The sequence below is a fragment of the Vulpes vulpes genome, chromosome 3, assembly GCF_048418805.1.
Source record: "Vulpes vulpes isolate BD-2025 chromosome 3, VulVul3, whole genome shotgun sequence".
Lineage (NCBI taxonomy): Eukaryota > Metazoa > Chordata > Mammalia > Carnivora > Canidae > Vulpes > Vulpes vulpes.
The window spans coordinates 87344415-87361244 of record NC_132782.1 but is presented as its reverse complement, the minus strand read 5'-3'; the positions used below and the strand labels follow the sequence as shown (position 1 = coordinate 87361244).

Below are 16830 nucleotides of genomic sequence, written 5' to 3'. Positions count from 1 at the left end.
TAAAATCTTTAAAAAAAAAAAGAAATATATTCTTGGTCTCTGCCCCTGGTTTCTGACCCAGGGCTCCTAAGCCCCTTGGAAACTTCCTGGATCATAGGAGCATCTCTCTCTTGCCTTAATGAGGCAACTTCGGGTAAGTCCCTAGCTAGCCCCAGGATGGGGGCTGCTCACTAGAAACACCAAGCCAGGAGAAGAAGCCAGGAACTCTGTGAGCTCTACCCCCCCATCCTCCAGAGAGGAGAGAGGGCCCAGAGACTGAGTTAATAATCAATCCTGCCAATGAGATGAAGGCCCCATAAAACCCTAGAAGAGGGATTCAAGGAGCCCCCAGGTAGGGAGCACCTGAAAAAGGCAGGGAAGTGCCACATCATTCCCCCATCCCTTGTCCTGAGCATCTCTTCCATCTGGCTGTTGCAGAACTGTATGCTTTCTGATAAACGGTTATAGCAAGTAAAGTACCTTCTGGGTTCTTCACGTCCCTCTGGTGAATTATCAACCCTGAGCAGCAGGTCCTGGGAACCCCCGGTACACAGCCTGTGTGTCCATCAGAAGCATAGGTAACAACTGAACTCCAAGACTGGTGTGTGAAGTAGGGGTGGGCTGGGGACAGTCCTGTGGGACAGGCCCCCCCCACCAACTCCAGGGAGTCAGTGCCAGAAGGGTCGTGAGAAGAGAGAATAGGGGTGAGAGCCTACCTGGGCCCTACCGCAGACCACTTGGTATGATCAGCATGAGTATTCTATAGTATTCCAGCACCTTCCCCCAAAGGTCTGGGAAAAGCTGAGAGGGCTCTAGCCGCAGACAAACAGGTGAGCACAAATCACTGTGGAGGACCATAGCCCCCTTACCAGGAAAGCAATGCCGAGTCTCATCCCTCATCACAATGTCCTCTAGAATATCACTGTTAGTCAAAAGATCATCCTCCACCAAGGCCGGAGTGAAGGCCAGGGAGGCCTGAGTCAGAGGCCACAGCTGAGAGCTGTTAGGTCTGAATGCAATCACCCAAAGGGGGAACAAGAGGCCACTAGCTCCCCAGCAGGCAGCACAAGGAAGGGAATAGGTTAGACCGTCCAAGGGTGCTCAGAGAGCAAGCGTTCTCCACCTGGGGAGCCCAGGCATAGAATTCACTACTCAAGAAATGAGATTTTCCTATAGGTTGTGCGTAGGAGACCACACACACCGTAGTAGGATCCAGACAGACTTTAGCAACACAATCACTGTCACATAGCACATAATGATTACCACAGAGACCCTGAGCTATGGTTTGGGCTCATCACCTGAAGTGACAGCACTTGATAGACCCGGTGACGGGTCCCCATATCAGAAACACTCCTTCAGGAGCACACAGAGTGCCCTATCACAAGTGGGGGTGTTCAGTGTTCTGGTAACTGCATGTCAGGATTGCCGTTTCCTTTGGGGTCCCAGCACCTCACTCCCGTGGGACAGTGTTACCCTGAGATGGGAGGTGAGAGTGCCTCTGGGAGGATCGATCGATGGGGGGGGGGGCCCTTCCCACGACCCCCACCCTCCACGCAGCCCCTACCTTCCTGGGGTCCTTCCTGTCCTTGGCGCGGCCAGTGTCCTTGCGGGGGCTCAGTGGGCCACCCTTGCCACAGCGGCTGGGCTTGGTGGCCGCAGGGGCTGCGCTGCTGGGGGCCGGGGCGGCGGCTGAGGCGTCGTGCAGGAAGATGCGCTCACTGCGCCTCCGTGTCCACAGGTCATCGTCGCTAGCCTCAGGCCCTGCTTCGAAGCCGGGCTCCTTGGCACCCCGCAGCTTGCGGGCCTTGCGCCCCTTCTCTGCCGCCAGCTTGGCCTTGTCGGGGCTGGCAGGACCAGGGCCCCGGGTGCTGGGTGTGGGTGAGGCCAGGGAGGGGCCTGGCTCCCCCAGTCCCTTCTTGGGCCGCAGCAGCCCGGCGGGCGACCGCTTCCGCACCTTGACCTCACTCTCCGAGTCGGTGTACTCAAACTCCGTGCCTAGATGTAGACGAGGGTGGGGGCTGTGGACAGGGGCTCCCGAGGCCCCCCACTTCCCACCCACCCAGACACCCTGGCCACCAGCAGAAGGCCACAGTCCCACTCCTCCTCCTAGGGCCCTGATGCCCACAAGAGGCTTCTCATTTCCAGGAGAGAATACCAAGGCCCAGAGGAGAAAGAGGACTCACTGGGCCACACACCTGTGAGTGGCAGGTCCTGCTAGTCCCACTGCTACCCTGAACACCCTTCGGCTGCCCAGACCCTGTTCCCTAGCCCTCACCCCAAGAACGCCATCTGGGAACGTGAAGATTCCTGCCTGGCCCCATGCGAGCTCCCCAACTGCCTCCTGTGAGCCCTGTGGGAATCCCAGAAGCCAGGGCAGACTGGGAGGGCCTAACGCCTACAGGGGCAGCGGGTCCATCGGAGGCAGGTGGAAAGCCCACATGAAATCCCCAAGCCTGGTGGGTGGGAGTGGGGGCTCTCCTCCACTTCCTGGTATCGCTTCTCAGAGCTGGGAGGTCCCTGGCACCCACCCCTCCTTCGGAGGCCTCCCCAGAACTCACACAGCCCTGGGGCCGGCCCCCTCCTCTCACCCCTGAGGCTTGTCCCTTCCCACAGACAAATGGCTAGGCTTGACCCAAACCCTGGATCTCCTGGCCTCCTTTACACAAAAACCACTCCCCAGTACCAGCTGTGCTCCATCCCTTCAAACCTGCAGGCCTTTGCTTCTGCTGGTCCCTCTGCCTGGAGCACCATCTCTGGCTTCTACCTGGAAACCTGAGTCTCCTACCTGAGAAGACCTGCTCAGAACCCTGGGGAGGGTTCTGTCTACACCTCCATCACCATAGGCACATATCCCACTGTCAGATTCCTATCCAATGTCTGCCTATCCTGTCCTGCTCTGCCCTCCAGAAGCAGATCCCCAGATTTACTACCCCAGGCCTACTGACCCCTGGGTAGCTGGCAGCTTGCCCACGAGGGCTCCTCTGGGAGGCCCAGCCCCATTGCCCAAGAGATGTAGCCTCAGTAGCTGGGCCAGGCAAGCAGGAGGCACACTCCGTGGGAAGAAGCCACTTGCAATGCTTAATGATCCCATTAATTAATCTTTTGTTAGCAGACTTCCCACTGCACAGGGAGGCAGCTGGGGGCTTTCATGGCTGATTAGGGTGCAGGCCGTAAAACACAGGCTGGAGTTCTGCAGCAGGGTGTGACGGAATGAGGCCCCACCTGATGGCAGTCTCCTGCAGAAAACCATCAGAAAACCCAGACCCAATCAAACACTGCAGGGATGTCACATAGGGCGTGGTACTACAAAGCAGACCGGGTGGTGACGGACAGTAGACACTTGCTTGAAAGAGGGAAGTTGGAGCCGTGACTAAAGTCCTGTTGGAGCACAGCACAAACAGTGCCTGGGACAGGGGCAGGGGTCTCTCTCTGTGAGGGTCTTGTGGTAGGGGCATGCATGAAGCCCAGAGAGCGGGGAGTGTGTGCCAAGGCAGTGCCTCATTGCCACATGGTGACTCAGCAGGGAGTTGAGTCCGTATCCCTGACTCCCACCCATCGTCCTGTACTCCTGCCTCCTCCCCAAGTAATAAGGCAGTAAAGGAGGAACAGACAACAAAAAGCACAAAAAATATATAAAACAGAAGAGTAAGACACAAAGTGGCTGCAAGCCAAAGGATAAAAAAGATATACCACGCAAATAGCCAAAAAAGAGCTGAGGTGGCTATACTAAATATCAGACAAAAGTGATCTTAAGATAAAAATTGTTACCAGAGACAAAGAAAGACATAGCTAAATAATAAAATGGTCAATTGATTATGGAAATATAACAATTTATAAACATAGATGAACATAATAGAGAAACATATTAAAAAAGATTATACACTATGACCAACCAAAATTTATTCCAGGAATACAAGGCTGGTTCTACGTATAAGAAAATCAACGTAACGTACTGTATTAATAAAGGACAAAGACTTCATGAACATCTTAATAGAGAAAAAGTAACGGACAAAACCTAACACCCTTTTATGATAAAACCACTCAAACCAGGAACAGAAGGAAATTTCCTCGACCAAAAATGTCCATAAAATTCATCTCTAACATGATACTTAATGGCAAAAGAATGAATGTTCTTCCCCTATGATCAGAAGACAATGAATGTTCTCCCCCTATGATCAGAAGACAAAGATATCTATTTTTCCCATTTCTATTCAACACTATACCAAAGATTCTAGCCAAGGCAATTAGGCTAGAAAAAGAAATAAAAGGTATACATATCTGAAAGGAAAAAATAAAACTATCTTCTCTATTTGCAGATGACATGATCTTGTATTATAGAAAATACTAGAGACTCTACTAAAAACCTACTAGAACAAGTGAGTTCAGCAAGGTTGCAGGATACAAGATCAATATACAAAAATCAACCGTATTTCTATACACTAGCAATGAACACTCCAAAAATGAAAAGAACGTAATTTACAACAGCAGCAAAAAAAAATACTTACAAATAAACTTAGCAAAAGAAGTGCAAAACTTGTACAGTGAAAACTATATAGCACTGTTGAAAAAAATTAAAGAAATAAATGGAAAGACATCCCATATTCATGGATCAAAAAACTTATAATATTAAGATGCCAGTACTCCCCAGTATGATCTACCGATTTAACACAATTCCTAATCAGAATCCCAATTGGCTTTTTGTAGGAATTCACAAGCTAATCCTAAAATCCATATGGAATGCAAAGGTCTCTGAGGTACCAACAATCTTGAAAAAGAACAAATAGGGTGGACTCATACTTCCCAATTTCAGAGCCTCCTACAATTCCTATGGTAATCAATTCCTATGGTAATTAGACAATACGCTACTGGTGTAAGAATAGATGTATAGATTGATGGATTAGGACAGAGGGTCTGGAAATAATCCTTCATCTTTATGTTCAGTTGATTTTCATTTTATTTATTTATTTGTTTGTTTGTTTGTTTATTTATTTATTTATTTTCAGTTGATTTTCCCCAAGGGCACCAGCAGCATTCTATGGGGAAGAGAAATGACTTCTCTCAACACATGATATGGAACAATTGGATCTCCATATACAAAAGACCCCCACATCACTCCATACACAAAAATTAACTCAAAATGGATCACAGACCTAAGTATAAGTCACAAACTATAAAACTCTTAGGAAAAAAAAGGACTAAATCTTTGTGACCTTTGGTTAGGCAGTATTTTTTTTTTTTAATGTAAACACCAGACGTACAAGTAACATCTTTGGAATTCATCAAAATTTACTTTTATTTCAAACAACCCTATCAAGAAAATGAATAGACAACTTACAGAATGGGAGAAAATACTTGCAAACCATGTTTCTAATAACAGAGTTATAGCCAGAATATACAAAGAACTCTTACTCAACAACAAAATGACAAACAACCCAATTACGGAAGAAGTAAAAGATTTAAATAGGCTTTCTCCACATACAAATGGCTACTAAGCATATGAAAGGATGCTCAGCATCATCAGGAGAAATGCAAATCAAAACCACAATGACATACTACTGCACACCCACTAGAATGGCTTCCTCTCCAAGAAATAAGGCATCAGCAAGAAGACACATAACAGGTATCAGGAAGGATTGGGGAAGAAAATGGAACCCTTGCAGAATGCTGGTGGAAATATAAAATGGTGCAGCCACTTTGGAAAACAGTTTGGCAGTTTCTCAAAAGGTTAAACATAAAGTTACCAAGTAGCCCAGCAATTTTACCCTTAGATTTGTAGCCAGAACTGAAAACATGTCCACCTAATAACATATACGTGAATGTTCATAGCTGCATTATTCATGATAGCCCCAAAATGGAAACCAAAAAAGTAGATAAACAGGGGCAGGCACCTGAGGGGCTCAGTCAGTTAAGCATCTGCCTTTGGCTAAGGTCATCATCCCAGGTTCCTGGGATGGAGCCCCACCTCAGGCTCCTTTTCCCTCTCCCTCTGCCTGCCGCTCCCCCTGCTTGTGCTCTCTCTGTCCAATAAATAAATGGATAAAATATTTTTTTAAGACATTAAAAAAAAGATTTTATTTATTTATTCATGAGAGACAGAGAGGGAGAGAGAAGCAGGCTCCCTCTCGGGAGCCGAATATGGAACTCAATTCCAGGACCCCGGGACCATGACCAGAGCCAACGGCAGACACTCAACCACTGAGCCACCCAGGCACCCAAATGGATGAAATCTTAAAAAAAAAAAAAAATTGATAAACAAAATGTGGTATATTCATAAAATGGAGTATTATTCTGCCATAAGGTCTGAAGTCACACAAGAAGAAATAGATAATCTGAATAGACCTTTATCTATTAAAGAAATTGAATTAGTAATTAATAACCTTATAAAACAGAAAATGCCAAGCCCAGATGAGTTCACTGTTGAATTTGAACAAAAATTTAAGGAAGAAATTATACCAATTCTCTACAATCTCTTCCGGAGGACAGAAGCAGAGGGAATATACTTCCCAACTCATTCTGAGGTCAGAATTACTCTAATACCAAAACTAGACAAAACTACAGACCAATATCTCTCATAAACATAAATGCAAGAAATTCTCAACAAAATATCAGCAAATCAAGCCCAACAATGTACAAAAAAAAAATTACAAACCACAACTAAGTGAGATTTATCCCAGGTATGCAGGGCTTGTTCAACATTCAAAAATCAAAAATCAAAAATCAATTAATGTAATCCATCACATCAACCAGCTAAAAAAGAAGAATCTCATGATATTAGTAGATACAGACAGAAAAAGCATTTGACAAAATCCAGTATGCATTCATAATAAAAACTCTCAGTAAACTAGGAATAGAACTTCAACTTGATAAAGAACATCTATGAAAACCCTAAATCATCATACTTACTGGAAAAAAAAAAAAGAACATCTATGAAAACCCTAAATCATCATACTTACTGATGAGAAACTAGAGGCTTTTCCACTAAGATAAGGAATAAGACAAGGATGTCCCCTCTCACCATTCCTTTTCAATATCGTACTGGAAGTCCTAGCTAATGCAGTAAGACAAGGCAAAAAAAGTATATTGATAGAGAAGGAAGAAATAAAACTGCCTTTGTCCATAAATGACCCAAGAATCTATATTTAGAGAATCCGAAAGAATCAACCAAAAAATCTCCTCGAACTAATAAGCAATTGTAGCAAGGTTGCATTTTATAACCTTCATATACAAAAGTCAATCATTCCTACATACTAGCAATGAAAACTGGAATTTGGGGCACCTGGGTGCCTCAGTTGCTTGGGTGCCTGCCTTCAGCTCGGGTCATGATCCCGGTGTCCTGGGATCGAGTTCTACATGGGGCTCCCTACTCAGTGGAGGGGCTGCTTTTTCCTCTGTCCCTCCCCGCTGCTCCCACTCTCTCTGGCTCTCTCTCTCTCAAATAAATAAATAAAATCTTAAAAAAAAAAAAAAGTGGAATTTGAAATTTAAAACACAATACTGTTGTGTTGGCACTCCCCAAAATGAAATACTTAAGTTAAATCTAACAAAATATGCACAAGATCTATGGGATGAAAACTACAAAATTCTGATGAAAGAAATCAAGAAAACTTTCCATGTTCATGGATAGGAACACTCAATATTGTCAAGATGTCAATTCTTCCCAATTTGATCTTTGGATTCAATGCAGTTCCACTCAAAATCCCTGAAGTGGGTATCAACACACTCCTGCCAAAGTTTGTATGCAGAGTCAAGAAACCCAGAATGGCTAACTCAAGATGGAAGAAGAACAAGGTCCGAAGACTGACAGTACCTGACTGCAAGGCTTACTATAAAGCTACAGTAATTAAGACTGTGAGGTATTGGCAAAATAAAAATCAAACAGATTAATGGAACAGAGAAAAGACCAAAAATAGACTCCTAAAAACAGTCAAATAATCTTTAACACAGGAGTAAAGGCAATACAATGGCGAAGGGATATATATGTCTTTCCTTTTTTTTTTTTTTTTTAAGATTTTATTTATTCATGAGAGAGACAGAGGGAGAGGCAGAGATACAGACAGAGAGAGACACAGGCTCCCTGCGAGGAGCCTGATGTGGGACTTGATCCCGAGAATCCAGAATCACGCATGGAAGCAAAGGCAGACACACAACTGCTGAGCCACCCAGGATATGTCTTTCCAACAAATGGTACTAGAACCAGGAGAGATCCACATGCTAAACAGTGAAAGTAGACACAGATCTTACACCCTTCACAAAAATTAATTCAAAATGGATCACAGGCCTAAAGGTGACATGTAAAATTCAAAAACCCCCTAGAAGACCATGTAGGAGAAACCTAGATGACTTTGGTTCTGGCAGTGAATTTTTATAACACCAAATGCACAATCTGCAAAAGTTGGACTTCCCTAAAATTATACATTTCTACTTGGTGAAAGAAGCCAAAAAAGAGAATGAAAGGACAAGCCATAGCCTGGGAGAAAATATTTGCAAAAGACAAACCTGATAAAGGACTGCTTTCCAAAATAGACTAAGAACTCTTAAAATTCAACATTAACAACCTAATTTTAAAAATGGGTCAAAAATCATAACAAGACATGTCACCAATAGTACACAGATGGCAAATAAGCATGCAGAAAAGATGTGCCACATTGTGTTATTAGGTATCTTGTTTTAATTAGCATTTCCCTATTAGAATGTCCAAAATCCAAGACACTAATCCTAAATGTTCACAGGAATGTGAAGCAACATGATTTGTCATCCACTGCTGCTCAGAATGCAAAATGGTGCAGCCACTTTGTAAGACATTATGGCGATTTCTTACAAAACTAAACGGACTCCTACCATATGATCCTGCAATCACACCCCTTGGGATTTACCCAAAGGAGTTGAAAACTTACATCCACATGCAAAAAACTGCACACAGATGTTTATAGCAGCTTTAGTCAAAACTGCCAAAACCTGGATGCCACCAAGAAGTCCTGACGCCCTGGAATAGGTGAATGAATAGATAAACCGTGGGCCATGGGATGCCTGGGTGGCTCAGTGGTTGAGCGTCTCCTTTGAGTCAGGGCGTGAATTCGGATTCCTGGGTTCGGGTCCCGCATCGGGTTCCTTGCATGGAGCCTGCTTCTCCCTCTGCCTGTGTCTCTGCCTCTCTCTGTGTGTCTCTCATGAATAAATAAATATTTTTTTAAAATAATAATAAAATAAAATAAACTGTGGGCCATCCAGACAATGGAATATTATTATTCAGAGCTAAAAAGAAACAAGCTATCAACTCATGAAAAGACATGGGCAACCTTTAATGCATACTATTAACTCAAATAAGCCAATCTGAAAAGATACCGTGCTGTATGATTCCAACTACATAACATTCTGTAGAAGACAAAACTATGGAGACAGTCAGAATATCTGTGATTGCCAGGCAACCAAGGACAGGAGAGAGATGAATAGGAGGGGTACAGAGGATTTTTAGGCAGTGAAACTACTCTATATGACACTATAATGGTGGCTATACACCATTACACATTTGCCCAAACCCACAAAATGTACAACACCAGGAGTGAATCCTAAGGTCAACTATGGATTCTGGGTAACAGCGATGTGTCAATGTAGGTTCGTCAGTGGTAACAAATGCACCACTCTGGTGGGGAATGTCAATAATAAGGGAGGCTGTGCATGTGTGCAGGGCAGGGAGAATAGAGGAATCCCTGTATCTTCCTCTCAATTTTGCTGTGAACCTAAAACTGCTCTTAAAAGATAAAGTCTATTATTTTTTTTAAAGAAAGGAATCGGGGATCCCTGAGCGGCTCAGCGGTTTAGCGCCTGTCTTTGGCCCAGGGCGGGATCCTGGAGCCCCGGGATCAAGTCCCGCGTCGGGCTCCCGGCATGGAGCCTGTCTCTCCTTCTGCCTGTGTCTCTGCCTCTCTCTATCATAAATAAATAAAAAAAAAAAAAGGAATGAAGTACTGATACATAACATGGATGAGCCTTCAAACAATTAACAAATTAAAGAAGCCAGACACAAAAGACCACATGTTGTAGGATTTCATTTATATGAAATGTCCAGGAAAATGCATAGAAGACAGAAAATAATGGTTGCCTAGGGTTGGGGGTTTGGTAGAATATGGGAAATGATATGAATAGGTATGGGGTTTCTTTGGGGAGAAGGGGATAAAAATGTCCTGAAATTAGATAGTGGTAATGGTTGCATACCTCTGTGAATACAATAAAAGCCATGAAATTGCATACTTTAAAGAATCAATTTTATATTATGTGAATTATATTCCAATAAAGCTCTTACTTCTAAAGAGTAGATTCAAGTCTGACCATGTCAATAATTACATTAAATATTAATAAACACCACAGTGTTTAATGACAGAGATTACAAAGTAGACTAAAAAGAACAACCCAACTATAAGCTGTCTACAAGAGACTTGCTTTAAATATGAAAGCAAAGGAAAAACACAGTAAATGACCAGGAAAAGATATGCCACACAAATAGGAAGCATAAGAAAGATGGAGTAACTATTTACTACCAGATAAGAGGGATTTCAAAACAAAACGTATTAAGAGATAGAAAAGAACATTTTGTAATGATAAAAGGACCAATTTAACAGGAAAACAGAAAATCATAAGTGTATATACACACCCAACAACAGAGCTTCAAATACATGAAGCAACAGAATTAGATTATAAGGAGAAAGAAAATCCTGCAATCATAGCTAGAGGTTTTACACCCATCTGTAAGCAATTGATAAAACTAGACAAAAACTAGCAAAGATCTTTTTTTTTTAAATTAAATATTCTATTTATTCATGAGAGACAGAAAGAGGCAGAGACACAAGCAGAGGGAGAAACAGGCTCCATACAAGGATCCTGATGTGGGACTCGATCCCAGGACTCTAGGATCACGCCCTGAGCCAAAGGCAGATGCTCAACCACTGAGCCACCCAGGCACCCCGATTCACAAGATCTTAACACTTTCAATCACACTGCCTTGCTTGATAGAACTGAACGATTTACCGAACAGTATATAGAATGACATCAGAATGACATCAGAATATGTATTCTTTAAGTGCATGTGGTACATTTACTATGAATACCATATACTCTCAAATTTTAAGTTTTAAAAGATTGAAATTATACAGAGTATTTTCTCTGACCAAGATGGAACAACATGAGAAATCCATAATAATAAAATAACCCGGTAACCCCCACTAATATTTGGAAAATAAATAATACTTCTAATAATCACTGGATGAAAAATAGAAATCACAACATAAATTAAGAAATGTCAGTTGAACTGAGAGTAATAATGAAAATAGAACAACAGAAAATATGTGAGATGCAGCTAAAGCAACGTTTCAAGAGAACTTGTAAGGTTTCCACAAGAAAAGAATGTCCTAAGTTGATAACCTTAAGCTTGCACATTAAAAAATAGGAAATGGTTGGCAATTATACCCAAAGTAAACAGAAGGGAGGAAATAATAAAGAGTAGAAACCAATGAAATTGTTAACTTCTAGCCACACTGTTCAAGAAATAGAACAATAAGAAATTATTTGTTTGTATTGGCAATGAAAAAGAAACATCACTACAGATCCCTCAGAATTAAAAGTATAAAAGGGGGGAACTCTCTGCCAATACAGTTGACAACCTGGATAAAATGCAGAAGCCTGTAGGTTCTAAGATGGCTGGTGCATTTAGGGATGAGGATGGGGGCTGAGGACAGGATGATGCTGTCTGAGTAGCCACAGCTTGATGGTGGGGGGTCAGACAGGTGGAATGTGACCACAGGGCAAGAGGGAACCAGTCAGAGGTTCCCAGCAGAGAAGTAGTCTGATCAAGTCCGAGCTTTGAGGAAGAGGCCTCCAGCTGCTTAGGTACAAAGAATATCTGAGACAGGTGAGCCAGGAGGGAGGCCAGTGCCACTGACTCATGGAGCCAGGCCCAAAGCTCCCAGGGAACAATAGTAGGAGATGGGAGTGAGAGGGAGGGAGAAGGAAGAGGAAAGAGGCAGGGCCAAGGCCTGCAGACTATGAGGCCGCCCCAGAGATGGGGTCCCACGAGGCAGTACAGGCCACAAGAATGAGCTTTCGTCCTGCAGCCTGCAGGGCATGAAGCCAGGGACAGCTGGGAGAGACCCGAGTGTAGAGCTGGGTGGCACCACTGTGCTCATTCTCCCCATGCCAGCCCCTGCCAGAGGGACTCATGTCATGGACCCTGGACGTTCACAAAAGGTAGCGTGAGTGCACATGTGGAGCCATTTCAGTCCCCAGCCCTCAGGTGCAGTGGGGCCGGGTCCAGGAGGGGACATTGGCCCCATGAGAATAGGGGTGGGACCAGGATAAGGTCCCCTGTGTGTTTCAAGAGGCAAGCATATGACTAGAGACACAGAGAGGAAGGAAGCAAGACCAGAACGAGGTCTAGCCTTCTGTGGGAACCTTAGGAGCCAGCCATCTCCATTTGCCCATCAGGGAAGTGGGACGGTAACCCTAACAGAGTGACACAGCATGCGACAACCCCTAGTGACAACTCTCTCCAGACCCCAACCCCAGGCTGCAGGCTCATCTTACTAAATGAACCACCTCAAATGCCCAGATTTAAAGAGCCTGTACCTCTATTTTGTCTATGTATGCTTAGCCAGTTCCTGTTTCTCTCTCATAGTTAAGCCTGGGTGTCACCTACCTGGAGTGGCCTCCCTCAGGCTTCTATAGCCCTCCAGAGTACAGATCTGAGGCCTCTCTGCTTCCCAGAACTGCCTATCACCGGGCATCAGAAGTGGGGGAGTCAGGAGTATTAACAGTGAAGGTCACCCTGCATTGCTCTGGAGACCCCTCCTGGGGCAGGCCAGGTCCACGTTACCAGTACCAACTGTTCTGCTCGGGACATGGTTGGCCCACAAGGCAGGGCCCCACTGGCCTCCAGCTAGACTCCTTCCATTCTCTGCATCCATTTCCTGTCTGCAGAAGGGGGCAATGGAGGCCCCGCATTCCACCTGCTGGTACTCACCCATCAGGTTCTGTCGTTCTTCCTTCTTCCGGGCCTTCTGCTTGGCCTCCAGCTGCACCACGGAGAGGGAAGGCCCCACTGTGGGGCTGGGGAGGGCACTGGCTGCAAAGCGGGCCAGCAAGCCCAGCCCACTCTCCTCCAGGCCCGGCGACAGGGCCCGCTCCCGGGCCCCCAGCCTATAGCCGCCGGCAGCCTCGTCCTCCTCCTCCAGCTCATCCTCCTCGTCCTCCTCCTCGGAGCTCTCATCTGGTGCAGAAAACAGGGGGCGAGTCAGAGCCTTGGCCTAAGGAGGTACCACCCCCCACCTCCCCTACTCAGCCAGAGCACCAGCAAGGGGTGCCACAGTTCCAGCCTAGCTCATTCCTCATCAGCTGGGGGTAGATCCAATACCAGCCCATAAGTCTCCCTGCCCCATGGCCCAGTAGCCCCCATCAAAGCAAGCCCAAGACGTGGGCATCCTGGATGGCCCAGAGGTGGGCAGCGGCTTTGGGAACCAGAGGTTTTCTGTAAGGGGAGCATCGACATGCACCTGTGCTGTGGGGAGGGGTACAAACACACGGACAAGGACTGGAGACAGCTCTTTCCACCATCTCACACACACACGCACATTCACGCCCCGACATACAACATGAAGGCTGAGAAAGGAGGCAGGAGAGAAGGAAAGAGGAGGCCAGGGAGGGGCAGAGAGGGTGGGAGAGGGCCCCAGGGACTCAGGTGCCTGGGGGTCTGGGGCTGGCGTTAGGAGAAGGTAGAGTTTGAGCTCTTCTTGGGGGAGCAGGAAGGCCCTGGGTTGAAGGCCCCAACAGGCTCTGAGGTTCAAAGTTGACTCCCAGCAATACCCCCAAGCCAAGAAGCCGGGGCAAATCCTGGCTCTCTGTGAGCACTTCCTGTAAGCATGTGCTCATCTGTGGTGGCGGGGGAAGGGAGTTATGTGGTGGGGGGGCCTCCCAGCCCACCCACCCACATAACGGGAGGCTCCCCACAGGATGGCATGTATGGAAGAGAAAGCACTTTGCAGGCTCCATGAGGACCAAACAGAAACAGAGCCAGCCTGTTCTACAAAAATAAACCACTGTCCCCAGGGCCAAGGGAGCCACAAGCTCACTAAGCCTCCTGACCCATGCAGGTCAGCCCACTTTGCACCAGGAGATGGAGGCTCAGCGTGGCCAAGCACTCAGGCAGATGCAAACTCGGGGCTGCCTGGCTGCCTTGTCACCCAGAGCCTCCTGGAAAGAATCTAAAGATGCTCCAGCCTGTCTCTCTGGTTGGCGAAGAGACTTAGTGCTTCTCCCCAGGCACATGCCTGCGACCCGGGACCTACAGCCCTGCACCCCGCTCAGACTGTGGGAACAAAGGTGGGGCAGGCAGGAGGCTGGCAGAGGGGACAGGAAAGGCATGTTCCCTGCAGGTGAGGCTGCCCACCAAGAAGAGAGACTTGGAGGGATGGAACAAGCTTGCTTTGGACCTTCCCAGGGAGACAGCCCAACACCACAAGAGTGGGCAGGTGAGACATCATCAGGAGCTAACTGCCCAGGGGATGCCCAAGGGACACCTGCCAAAAGGTGCCTGTCTGCCTGAAGTGCTAGGAGTGTGAAGGTGGCTCTGGGGGCCGCTGACCAAGGGCAGGGCCAGGCAAGGCTAGAGGCAACTCTCTGCAGCAGAAAGAGGGAAGAGACATAAAGAGGTGGCCCACAGCCCCCCCATATTCTACCTGGGGCAGGGAGTGCCTGGGCTCAGGGAATGGAGATGGACAGACACAGATGGCCAACTCCACATTCTCCTGCCACACCCCAAGCCACCTGCTGGCTTGGATGCAACTAGCAGCCCAAAGTGGTGGCCCCCAGGTGCACCAATGGGGGCAGGGGTTCCTTCTGTCTACCCATGTTTCCGAGGGAGCCTGAGTCTCTGTTGAGTGACCCCTGCGTGAGGGAGGTGGAAATGAGCATAAAGGAATCCCGGAAGGGAGCTGAGAAAGGAAGGAGGCAGAGACAGAGGTTTGTTAAGAGGAGGAAAGGGAGAGGGAAAAGGGGGAGGAGGAGGAAGAGGGGGAAGAGGGGGAAGAGGAGGAGGAGGAGGAGGAGGAGGAGGAGGAGGCGGAGGAGAGGAGGAGAAGGAGGAGGAGGGAGGAGGAGGAGGCCGGGCTCCCAGAGCAATGGATGAAGCAGGATGGAGGCCAGCGGGGCAGGCAGGCGGCAAGCAGGCAGTGCACACTTGCGATCCATTCACATTGCGGACATCACATGGTTGTCTCCGCCCCAGTGAGCCACAGCGGCAAAGCAGGCTAAGTGTAGGCAGACTTTCGACAGCGCCTGGGTCCCCCATATCAGGCCTCCCTGGGGTGGGCCAATTTGAGCAGGGTGGCGGGCGGGGGGCTGGCTGGGGTGGGGGCACAGAGTCAGATGTATGGCCAGTTTTCCCTTCTAGAGAACGCCTTCCCTGGCTGCTCAGGTGTGGAGACTCCAGAACTCTCTCCCGTCCAGGACTCCCCACCAGCAATGTCCAGCAGGGAAGGGCTGGCTCTGGGTTTCTGGATACCCGGAATGTCTACAACGGATACCAGTCAGCCAGCAGCAGCCCAACCCAGCACCTTGAGACTGATAAGTATTTGGGAAGGAAAAGCCAAAACCAGGGTTTGCTTCCCATAAAACAAGATTATTTTGGTCTCTGGAGACCCTCCCCGCCTCCAGCAGCTACGAGCCTGACAAGCTCCCATTGGCTGCTTCCCAAGGTGGCTGGTCTGCTCAGGATGGGGTCTGTGGGGTGGGGGTGGGGGGGCAGAGGAGCAGAGGGGGTCTCAGGACCAAGGAAACCTTTCTGGAGCTGTCCACACCTGAGGCCACAGAGCTTGCCAAGGGCACAGGGAGAAAAAGTCCCGACAAAGCAGCCCAAGGAAATAGAGAAAAACTTTTTTTAAAATAAAAACAAAATCAAAAAACTCTTTCTTGGCTCAGTACATGGGGTTGTCTGTTGTCACTTGGTTTGGTTTTCCAAAACCTGATCGATAAATGCCAAAGCAATCCGCTGCTGCCATAGCCGATGGGGGCAAACCCCGAGGAGGGGAGGTGCAGAGGGGACACAAAGAAAAAGGGTTTTGCCTACCTACGGAGCAACGAGCCAGGCTCGGACCCAAGCTCAGTGACCCGCTGCGCCGTCTGCCCTACTCCCAGCCTTCGCTTTGCGTCCAGAGTGCAGCGTGAGAGCAAATGCAAAAGACCAAAACAGACATTCAAAGCATCATGGGTAGGGATCAAGGGTGAAGGTATGGTCAAGCTGCTGGGGGAGAGAGCAGACACTAGAAAGCCAAGCAGTCAGGGGTTTAGTACCAGATGTCAGGAAGACCCTATTACCCAAATATCCCTGTCAAGACCTGCTCAGTGCATGTGGTGCAGCGGGGCCCCTCCCCTCCCTTCGTCTGGGCTCCCTCCACTGCTGCATCTGGCCTGGTCTGAGGGCCCCCTAGCCTCTTCTGCCCACTCTGGGCAAATGACCTCATGCTAGGACATTGATGGGGCTGTCTGCTTCTCCCCAGGGTCAGAGTCAGGTGGAGCTGGGGCAGGAAAGCTTAAACACATGGAAGCTGGAACCCTGACTTTAAGGGGGAGGAGCTCAGGGGGTGGGAGGAGAGGAAGGGATCATGGAGGGAGGATGGTGGTGAGCCAGCAAGACTGGTCCAGAGAGGCCAGGGCTAGGGACAAATGAGGCCAACCGGCCAGTTAGTGACCTCCCCCTCCTTGGCCCAGACTACATTCACTCAGGCATGGCAGCACAAGAGAATGTGAGTCCCAAGGGCACCTGGCTCCCTACTGTGCCACCTCTTGGTCACCCAAAGTGGACCTGGGTAA

General features: G+C 47.7%; 1 protein-coding gene across 6 annotated transcripts in view; it reads right to left on the bottom strand.

Moving 5' to 3' along the window:
* The window catches only part of TNRC18 (trinucleotide repeat containing 18), an 88467-nt gene that overhangs the window by 16720 nt on the left and 54917 nt on the right, over positions 1 to 16830 (bottom strand). For all 6 annotated transcript variants that reach the window (XM_072753215.1, XM_072753217.1, XM_072753216.1 and 3 more), the window contains 2 exons: positions 12989 to 13234; positions 1544 to 1974 (listed from right to left, as the gene is read on the bottom strand). In XM_072753215.1, coding sequence (XP_072609316.1) covers positions 1544 to 1974; positions 12989 to 13234 — 677 coding nt within the window. The remainder of the gene's footprint in view (positions 1 to 1543; positions 1975 to 12988; positions 13235 to 16830) is intronic.